The sequence below is a fragment of the Anolis sagrei genome, chromosome 6 (genome assembly GCF_037176765.1).
Source record: "Anolis sagrei isolate rAnoSag1 chromosome 6, rAnoSag1.mat, whole genome shotgun sequence".
NCBI classification, from domain to species: Eukaryota; Metazoa; Chordata; class Lepidosauria; order Squamata; family Dactyloidae; genus Anolis; species Anolis sagrei.
This window is the reverse complement of record NC_090026.1, coordinates 8183649-8194978: the sequence shown is the minus strand read 5'-3', so window position 1 is coordinate 8194978 and position 11330 is coordinate 8183649. Positions and strand designations below refer to the sequence as shown.

General features: G+C 42.0%; 1 protein-coding gene across 1 annotated transcript; it reads right to left on the bottom strand.

The window, feature by feature from the left end:
- Window positions 1-626: 626 nt before the first annotated feature.
- Window positions 627-10613, bottom strand: PSME2 (proteasome activator subunit 2). The gene is made up of 11 exons (XM_067469740.1): window positions 10431-10613; window positions 9966-9998; window positions 8657-8719; window positions 8260-8346; window positions 7890-7917; window positions 7352-7449; window positions 7162-7230; window positions 5362-5429; window positions 4920-4974; window positions 3437-3523; window positions 627-1770 (listed from the first exon to the last, which is right to left on the bottom strand). Exons 1-11 carry the CDS (start codon window positions 10479-10481, stop codon window positions 1690-1692), a joined length of 720 nt encoding a protein of 239 aa, XP_067325841.1. The 5' UTR covers window positions 10482-10613; the 3' UTR covers window positions 627-1689.
- Between the last annotated feature and the right edge of the window lie 717 nt (window positions 10614-11330).

Sequence of the window (11330 nt, the reverse complement as noted above, 5' to 3'; positions counted from 1 at the left end):
AACCCCTATGATCAATGGAAAATACTGTGTTTTCTGATGGCCTTTGGTGACCCCTCTGACACCCCATTGGGACCCCCTCCAGAGGTCCCGACCCCCAGGTTGAGAAATGCTGATCTACAGAAATACTCGCAGGAACACTTCAGCAAGCAAGAGTCCAATAGTGGCAGGCTAAAATTCAAAGCCACAATCAGTGGTTGATGCCGGATGAGAAACTCTCCTCTAGGCACACAGAAGACTGGGAGACTTGGAAGGCGTTGAACAGGCTGCGCTCTGGCACCACGAGATGCAGAAATGGGGCCACAAAGTGGAGTCCACAACATGCAAGTGCGGAGAAAAGCAAACCACAAGCCACTGACTTCAATGCGGCCTGAGCCCTGCCACGTGCACAATGGAGGACCTTCTTACAGTGGCACTAGAGGCACTCCAAGTGGCCAGCTTCTGCTCAAAGGACATTGAGTATAATGCCAAGTTTTTAACTTTGTGTTTTTTTTTCATACATTATAACTGTATTCTCAATTTACTTCTGACACGATAAATAATCCAAGTACTGACCACAGCCAGCCCTGCTTAGCTTTCATGATCAGTATGAAATGAAATCCCAGGATGCAGAAAACGAGCAACACAAAGCATTTTAAAAATATATTATTATTGAATCGGCTGACTAATTCAAACAGCAGTGAGTCTACCATCAAGTGCAGAAATTCAGGACATGCACTGAATGTTAATCTGGTTCCAGATCTTTGCTACTGAGATCTTGGTCAGACTGACCTTTACATCAAACAGTGGCTTGGAACGCGATTACAATGAAAGAAATCTTCAAGGGCAGGTTTCACATTATGTAGAGATACCATCAAAGAGAAATTTCCAAAAAAAGCATAGCGAGTGAAAACTTTCCCATAGGAAAAGAAGACATAGTATTGCTCCCAGCTCTAAGTACAGTTGCATAGAATACTTGCCAGAAGGGATGCATCTATACTACAGAATTGATAGCGTGGTACCATTTTAAGTGCTATGGCTCAATGCAGGTGTAATTTACTTTGGTAGAGAATACTAGACCTTGTAAAACTATAAATCCTTTAATTCCATAGCACTGGACTTGGCAGGTGCATTGGTGTCATGTTGTGTTAATTTTACAGCATAGATGCACGCAAGGAGAACGGAAAAGCATAAGCAAAACGAAGGATGTGCATACACACTCCAGAATTAATGCAATATGGGACTGCTTTAAGTGCCGTGGAATGGAATGGAATGCTGGAAGTTGTAGTTTTCCAAGGCCTTGGGCGTTCTCTGCCCAAGACTGATAGTGCCTCACTATACTACAACTCCCAGGATTCCATAACATTAAGCTACAGCAATTAGGGCAATGTCAAGCTACAGCACAGATCAGGCATGGGCCAACTTGGGCCCTCCAGGTGTTTTGGACTTCAACTCCCACAATTCCTAACAGCCGGTAGGCTGTTAGGAATTGTGGGAGTTGAAGTCCAAAACACCTGGAGGGCCCAAGTTGGCCCATGCCTGGTATAGATGCATCAAAACCCAAAGCATGATTCATTTAGGAATCCCCCCCCCCTCAATCCAGGTATAAATACCATGTATTTAATTTAATTCATCACTGATCCTTTCCTTTCTACATCAATATTTAATTTGTTTTTAATTTGATAGTCGTTTCTCTGTCAAAGAAGCCTATCCTCAATACATGGATGGCTTTTCTTCGCCCTTAGGGTTGGTCAGCTTCTCCAGGTTTTTGGTCAAGATGTGGTACAGCTCGGCCTGTGTGCAGAAAAATTAGAATTAATAATAATAATAATAACAAAGCATGGGTTGTCGATGTTGCAATCCCAGGCAATAGCAGGATTGAAGAGAAACAACTGGAAAAGCTGACACGATATGAGGATTTAAAGATCGAACTTCAAAGACTCTGGCAGAAACTAGTAAAGGTGGTCCCAGTGGTGATTGGCACACTGGGTGCAGTGCCTAAAGACCTTGGGGTGCAGTGCCTAAAGACTAAAGACCATCTGCCAGCTTCAAAAGGCCACCTTACTGGGATCTGCATGCATTATTCGCCGATACATCACACAGTCCTAGACACTTGGAAAGTGTCCGACATGTGATCCAATACAACAGTCAGCAGAGTGTCTGCTGTGGACTCATCTTGTTGTGTTTCGAATAATAATAATAATAATAATAATAATAATAATAATAATAGACACTTGGGAAGTGTCCGACGTGTGATCCAATACAACAGCCAGAAGACTGTCTGCCGTGGACTCATCTTGTTGTGTTTCAAATAATAATAATAATAATAATAATAATAATAATAATGATAGACACTTGGGAAATGTCCGATGTGTGATCCAATACAACAGCCAGCAGAGTGTCTGCTGTGGACTCATCTTGTTGTGTTTCGAATAATAATAATAATAATAATAATAATAATAATCTTTTTTTATACCCTGCCACCATCTCCCCAAAGGGGACTTGGAGCGGCTTACATGAGGCCAAGCCCAGTGATACATTACAGCAACATAAAATATAAACAACAAAATAACATCACAATCAAATAAATAAACTAATCAAGTAAAATAAACACTACAAAATAACATAATGGAAAGTAAAACACAGTGGGCAGGCTAAATGCACGACATAAAATTATAAAACACTAGATGAGATAGCAATGAAAATAATAATTTATTTTTTTTTTTGTCGTGTCAGGTGCGACTTGAGAAACTGCAAGTCACTTCTGGTGTGAGAGAATTAGCCGGCTGCAAGGATGTTGCCCAGGGGACGCCCAGATGATTTGATGTTTTCATCATCCTTGTGGGAGGTTTCTCTCATGTCCCTGCATGAGGAGCTGGAGCTGCTAGAGGGAGCTCATCCGCCTCTCCCTGGATTAGAACCTGCGACCTGTCAGTCTTCAGTCCTGCCGGCACAGGGGTTTAACCCACTGCGCCACCGGGAGCTCCATAATAATAATAATAATAATAATAATAATAATAATAATAATAACAATAATGCATGACAGGCTGTTGGGCTGGATAGCCTTTGTGAATGCAAGCACACAGTAGAAATAATGCAGTTTGATACCACTTCAACTGATATGGTCAATGCTATACAACCATGGGAGTTGTAGTTTGGGGAGGCACTAGCTCTCTTTGGCAAAGAAGGCTAAAGACCTTGTAAAACTACAACTCCCAGGACTCCATAGCATTGAGCCATGATAAATAAAATGATTTCAAACTGCATTATTTTGACTGTGTAGATCAGGCATGGGCATACTCCGGCTTTCCAGATGTTTTGGACTACATCTCCCACAATTCCTAACAGCCTATCGGCTGTTAGGAATTGTGGGAGTTGTAGTCCAAAACACCTGGAAAGCCAGAGTATGCCCATGCCTGGTGTAGATGAACCCTACAACTCCAAACCACTGCTTACTCACATAAAATCCACGGATATCGAGCACCACTGTCTGGATTTCCCGGTAGATCGCTTCATCCCGTTCGTGAACAAGACAGCGATAATCCATCTGGGGGAAAAATAAAGCAGGTAAGTCAGTTAAGAGTGCACCTACACTGTAGAATAAACACAGTTTTACTTTAGTTCCCATGACTCAGTGCTATGTGTTAGAGCATGTAAAAATCAGTTGACGAGTGTGTTAACTGCAAAGCACGAAGCTGATTGGTTGGGCTACGCCTGGGATGCTAGCCGAACCAGGGAGTTTTGGCAACAGTCACATTTTTAGGTTTTCTGTGCAGGAGCGTGCCAAGACAAGTTAGTATATTTTCTGCTTATGAGCTGCTGGAAGAAGACCTTTCACATGGACCATTTGAAACTTTCTCAAAGGACATATTTGTTTATTTATTTACGACATTTATATGCTGCCTTTCTCACCCCGAAGAGGACTCAGAGTGGCTTACAAGATATATATACATACAATATATTATATTATTAGCATAGTACAATATCAGTATTATATATTACTATATAGCACTATACATTATATTGTAATATTATTAGTAATATTACATGTAATATATAATAATAATATATTAGTAGTAGTATTATATTATAAAATTATATGTATATAATATATATATTTCATTATATTATTAGCATAGCACAATATCAGTATTATATATTATTATATAGCACTATGCCATTATATTGTAATATTATTAGCAATATTACATGTATTCTATTATAAAATTATAATATAATATATATATTTCATTATATTATTAGCATAGCACAGGAGACAAGACAGAACTGTCCCATTAGTATGTTATATGTTAGTAAATGCAACTGTCCACATGATTGTATATATGTTCAGTTCTTGTGGGTTTTTTCGGGCTATATGGCCATGCTCTAGAGGCATTTCTCCTGACGTTTCGCCTGCATCTATGGCAAGCATCCTCAGAGGTGAGGTCTGAGGATAGATGCAGATGACGTTTTGCCATAGATGCAGGCGAAACGTCAGGAGAAATGCCTCTAGAACATGGCCATATAGCCCGAAAAAACCCACAAGAACTGAGTGATTCCAGCCATGAAAGCCTTCGACAATACATTGTATATATGTTGCTTTGTATGACAAAGAGTAAATAACTTATTATTTACTAATCATCTGTGTGGCATATCTTTTCTCTAGCAAGACAGTGTGTAAAAAAATGAACTACGCATGATTTTGATTCCACCACACTATGGACTTGTGGGAATTGTAGTTTCTTGAGGTTTTTCTGCCCAAGAATGATGGAGCATTCCAAACAACACACGGAGCCACAGTTGTCAATGCGATGACACACTGCGTTAATTCTAATTCTCAAAGCACTCCTGGCAAAGGTTCAGGTCTTGGGACTTTTCAAAGCCCATAAATCCCATTTCCAAAAGTCAGGACCAAGTAGAATCTCCATTTCTCCCTTACTGACCACATGAGTGTCCTTGGAGGCCTTGGCCACTGCGTCTCCACGTTCCAGATAATACCTAGAAGAAGAAAAAGTGTACCAATGGTTATGTGGTTGCTTCATATAATATCCTTACTTACTCATGTACAACGGTCTACATTGGGCATGGGAAAACTTCGGCCCTCCAGGGGTTTTGGACTTCAACTCCCACAATTCCTAACAGCCTTGGGCCCTTTCCTCAAGGCAGTGATTTCACCCTGGAAAAATGTGCTATGAAGGCAGACCATAGGATGCTCTGTAGGGATTATGCTTTGCAGCATCAAGGGTACATAGAATCATAGCATCAGAGAACATATGAGCTTTCTAGTCCAACCCCCTTCCATGCAGGAAAAGCACAACCAAAGCACCTTTGAAAGATGGCCACCCAGCCTCTGTTGACATGAGGTTTCTATAACCCTGTACTTACTTGGAAATGGCAGTCTGGAAGGCTTCTGCTTTGGTCTTCAGGGCTGTGATCCGTTCAAGCACCTTCTCCTGTTGGGAAACAGACAAATAAACAATGTTGCATGTAAATCTGTATGTATGTGTGTGTGTATGCATAGATGTGTATATGTCTCCAAGTATAAATGTGTGTATGTGGGTGTGCATATAGTAGACTTTCGGTTAAGTGGAACTCTAGCAACTAGAACTCTCAAACAACCAGCCAAATATGTTGAAGAAATAATACTATATAGAAAAGTTAACATACAATTTCTATAATATAGTAAATCAGTTTTTATAATGCAGTAAAACTTTGTGAAGTTAGGTTTGTCTTTATTGGCTTTAATGTACGTACTTTGAGTGACTGTATTTCAATATTAATATAGAGTAAATACAGAGTTAATGGTATGGTATCTTATAGGTTACTAGCCATCCCCTGTTGGCCATGAGGGTTCTGTATGGGAAGTTTGGCCGAATTGTATCATTGGTGGGCTTCAAAATGCTCTTTGATTGAAAGTGAACTATAAATCCCAGAAACTACAATTCCCAAATGTCAAGGTCTATTTTCCCCAAACTTCACCAGTGTTCACATTTGGGCCTATTGAGTATTCGTGCCAAGTTTGGTCCAGATACATCATTGATGGAGTTCACAGTGCTCTCTGGATGTAGGTGAACTACAGCTCTAAAACTCAAGGTCAATGCCCAACAAACCCTTCCAGTATTTTATGTTGGTCATAAGAGTTATGTGTGCCAAGTCCGGTTCAGTTGCATTGCTGGTGAAGTTCAGAATGCTCTTTGAATTGAAATGAACCATAAACTGCCGTAACTACAACTCCCAAATGACAAAATCAATCTCCCCCACAGCCCCACCAGTATTCAAATTTGGGCGTATTGGGTATTTGTGCCAAATTTGGTCAAGTGAATGAAAATACACCCTACATATCAGATATTTACATTACAATTCATAATAGTAGCAAAATTACAATTGCAACAAAAATAATGTTGTGGTTGGGGGTCACCACAACATGAGGAACTGCATTAAGGGGTCACAGTCTTAGGAAGGTTGAGAACCACTGTTCTATGGCATGCATATGTGTCTATGTGTTGTGTGTATGTGTATATACATATATACAAGTGTGCATAAATCTGTGTATCCATATAGGTGCGCATGTGTGTATAAATTTGTATGTGCATGAGTATATGCTTGTGTGTATATATGTGTGTGTATGCATATCTTTGTTTGTATAGGGGTGAGTATACACACACTCACACACATCAGTATATGTTATGTTATGTTTTATATTATATTATATTATTATATATTATATAATATTATATTATTATTATATATTATATTATATTATATTATATTATATTATATTATATTATATTATATTATATTATATTATATTATATTGTTGTATAGTATGTGGAGCCCCCGGTGGCGCAGTGGGTTAAACCCCTATGCCGGCAGGACTGAAGACCGACAGGTCGCAGGTTCGAATCCGGAGAGAGGCGGATGAGCTCCCTCTATCAGCTCCAGCTCCTGATGCGGGGACATGAGAGAAGCCTCCCACAAGGATGATAAAAACATCAAAATCATCCGGGCGTCCCCTGGGCAACATCCTTGCAGACAGCCAATTCTCTCACACCAGAAGCGACTTGCAGTTTCTCAAGTCACTCCTGACACGACAAAAAAAAATTATAGTATAGTATAGTATATTATGGATGCAAGGGGTCCATGCTCAATTGGGTCCAGGGACATACAGATCTCCATGGATCTTACCTGAACCGCCACCCCAAAATCATTGCCGTCTTCAATTTTGGGAATCATGAACTGAATCCAGGTGGTGACCTGATGGAACGAGAAGGGGAAACCGAGGCACAAATTTAGGACAGCAGCACATCTAGCACCATACAAATGTTTAGTACGTATTCCATCTTGTAAACAGAGCATTTGCTTGGTTCCAACTCACCAAGGCGCATTTCTCCTTGAACTCCCGCACTTCGGGTTTGACGCGATCCAAAAGCGACAGGATGGCTTCGTTGCCTTTCAGGTAGCCGCATTTGGGAGCTGAGAAGGAAACCAAATAATCAAGGGCAAGCCATAAAAGACTATCATTATTATCCCACCTAAAGGTAAAGGTAAAGGTAGTCCCCTGACATTAAGTCCAGTCATGTCTGACTCTGGGGTGTGGTGCTCATCTCCATTTCTAAGCCAAAGAGCCAGCGTTGTCCATAGACACCTCCAAGGTCATGTGGCCGGCATGACTGCATGGAGCGCCGTTACCTTCCCGCCGGAGCGGTACCTATTGATCTACTCACATTTGCATGTTTTCGAACTGCTAGGTTGGCAGAAGCTAGGGCTGACAGTGGAAGCTCACGCCGCTCCCCGGAATCGAACCTGCGACCTTTCGATCAACAAGCTCAGCAGCTCAGTGCTTTAATCCTATACCTACAGATCCCACCTACAGACCCCAATTCCCTGACTTTCCAATAGTGTTGTTTGCTCACCTTCTTTCTCTTCCTTCTCTGTTTCCATCTGGAGGGGGAACAAAAACAGACTCGACAACATCAAGCGTTGAACTTATAGGAAACACTAGAATTTCTTAATTGGTAGGGAAAAAATATTAAAAATAATAGAATCTTGGAAGGGATACCCTCAAAGGTCATCTAGTCCAACCCCATTTTAATAAATTCTGCGTTGGGGATGTATCAAACTTTGGCCCTCCAGGTGTTTTGGACTCCAACTCCCACAATTCCTAATAGCCTACCGGCTGTTAGGAATTGTGGGAGTTGAAGTCCAAAACACCTGGAGGGCTACAGTTGGCCCATACCTGGGATAGACCCAAAATTGGGCACTGGCTTTACTTGAATACCTCACCTCGTCATCTTTGGGAGGAGGATCTGGAATGGGAATATCCAGCGGAGCATGGAGAGAGGTCAGATCTTTGACATTCAGCGCATCTTCCTGGGGAAAAAAAGAGACAAAAATAAATATATTACAAGGAAAAAAGCAGAGATCATAAACTCAAGGTGCAACTACACTGCAGAGTTAATGCAGTTGGATACCACTTTAACTGCTATGGATCCTGGGAGTTGTAGTTTGGTGAGGCACCAGAACTCTGGCAGAGAGGGCTGAAGGCCTTGTGAAAACTACAACTCCCACAACCCCATAGCATTAAGCCATGGAAGTTAAAATGTGTCAAGCATCATTAATTCTATTATTTAGATGCACCAGGAATACTCAAAAAGGTGGGATGTGGGGGTCCGTCGCTTACCTTCAAGAACTGGTCCAACTGTGATATTTTCGCAGGTAAAAAACGGCAAAGGAATTCTTCACCCTAATCAGGAAATGCAAGAATAAAATTATCTTGAGAATATGAAAGATTGGGAAATTTTGAAACAAGGGGTGCATCTGCGCTGTCAAATTAGTACAGTGAATTTTGGACTTCCAGAAGCATTCTCTCCTGACGTTTCACCCACATCTATGGCAGGCATCCTCAGAGGTTGGGAGGTCTGTTGGAAACTAAGCAAGTGAGGTTTGTATATCTGTGGAATAATGTCCAGGGTGGGAGAAAGAACTCTTGTCTGTTGGAGACAAGTGAATGTTGCAATTGACCACCTTGATTACCACTGAATATCCTTGCAGCCTCAAAGCCTGGCTGCTTCCTGCCCAGGAGGAAAATGCGAGAATAAAGTTAGCTTGAGAATATGAAAGATTGAGAAATTTGAAAACAAGGGGTGCATCTACACTGTCAAATTAATGCAGTGAATTTTGGACTTCCAGAAGCATTCTCTCCTGACGTTTCACCCACATCTATGGCAGGCATCCTCAGAGATTGGGAGGTCTGTTGGAAACTAGGCAAGTGGGGTTCATTTACCTGTGGAATAGTGCCCAGGGTAGGAGAAAGAACTCTTGTCTGTTGGAGACAAGTGAATGTTGCAATTGACCACCTGTTCCTGGGGTTATTTGGGGCACTGATTCGGAAAATTATATTGAATTATTTTTTATGAGGCGAAGACTGCTATATTACTCTAAAATCATAACAGTAAATAAGGAACAACATTCAAAAATAGAGGAACTCCAGACAAGAAAGAGTCAGGGACAACTAACCATCTCCCAACAAAGGATTCCCCCAGGCAGTAAGAAATTATACTTCGAAAACTGGTAAGACCATTAAATGCTAAACAAGGTGGCCAATTGAAACATTCACACCTAGCTCCAGCAGACAAGAGTTCTTTCTCCCACCCTGGACACTATACCACAGATATATCAACCCCACTTTCCAACAGACCTCACAACCTCTGAGGATGCTCACGCTGGATTTGGAGCAGTACCTATTGATCTACTCGCATTTGCATGTTTTCAAACTGCTAGCTTGGCAGAAGCTGGGGCTAACAGCGAGAGCTCAAAATGGATTCAGAGTGGTACCTATTGATCTACTCACATTTGCATGTTTTCAAACTGCTAAGTTGGCAGAAGCTAGGGCTAACAGCAGGAGCTCACCCCGGATTCGAACCGCCGACTTTTCGGTCAGCAGCTCAGCGGTTTAACCCGCTGCGCCACCAGGAGTAATAGTCACTTACCTCTTTTAAAAGCGATTTCCGGAAAAGGTCCATCTGGAAAGAGATCAAAACAAAAAAATATGAATTGTTTCAGAATACAGATTGAATTGAATTATATGGATCTATAAGCATGGGCAAACTTGGGCCCTCTGGGTGTTTTGGACTCCAACTCCCACAATTCCTAACAGCCTACCGGCTGTTAGGAATTGTGGGAGTTGGAGTCCAAAACACCCAGAGGGCCCAAGTTTGCCCATGCTTATAGATCCATATAAACCAATTCAATCTGTATTCTGAAACTAAATGATGGAGATGATGGGACTTGTAGTCCACCTGAATGCTAACTTCCCTTATCTTTGTTTACCATGGAAATCCCCCTCCCTTCCAAAGTAAAAGTAAAAGTCATTGACCTTCTTTCTCTGCTTTCTCTCCCCAAATCCCTTTCTGGGCTTTGCTCTTGCCCCCCATGGATTCCCCTGGGATGCCCACCTTTCCTTGGGTCTCCTTGCTGATCTGGAGGGAGGTGCAGGACCTGGGCATGATGGCTTGGTTTGGAGGCTTCCAGGGAGAGGTTCAAGGCAAAGACCAAGCAGGCTCCTTCCCCAAACGCTGAGCCACCTTTTGACGCGTCTTTCGCTTTCGCATTCACACGTTTCCGCCCACCACGCGAGGGCTGCCCCGCCCTCCAGGCAGGGGTGCCTCTGACCATGCGCAGAGTGCCTTTTGGACTGCAGGCAGAGCTCCTTTTCCATTCTTCTCCATTTAAGTTTGCATTGCAATGCCTCTGAGCATGCACAGAGTGCCTTTTGGACTACAGGCAGATCTCCTTTTCCATTCTTCCCCATTGTAATAACTCTGACCATGTGCAGAGTGCCTTTTCGACTACAAGCAGAGCTCCTTTTCCATTCTTCCCCATTTAAGTTTTAATTGCCGTGTCTCTGAGCATGCACAGAGTTCCTTTCCAGTCTTCTCCATTTAAGTTTTCATTGCAATGTCTCTGATCATGCACAGAGTTCCTTTTCCATTCTTCCCCATCTAAGTTTGCATTGCAACGCCTCTGAGCATGCACAGAGTTCCTTTTGGACTACAGGCAGGTCTCCTTTTCCATTTTCCTTTCAGGTCTTCTCCATTTAAGTTTGCATTGCCATGCCTCTGAGCACGCACAGAGTTCCTTTTGGAGTACAGGCAGAGCTCCTTTTCCATTCTTTCCAATCTAAGTTTGCATTGCAATGGCTCTGAGCATGCACAGAGTTCCTTTTGGACTAAAGGCAGATTTCCCTTTCCAGGCTTCTCCATTTAAGTTTGCATTACAATGCCTCTGAGCATGCACAGAGTTCCTTTTGGACTACAAGCAGATCTTTTCCACTCTTCCCCATTGTAATAACTCTG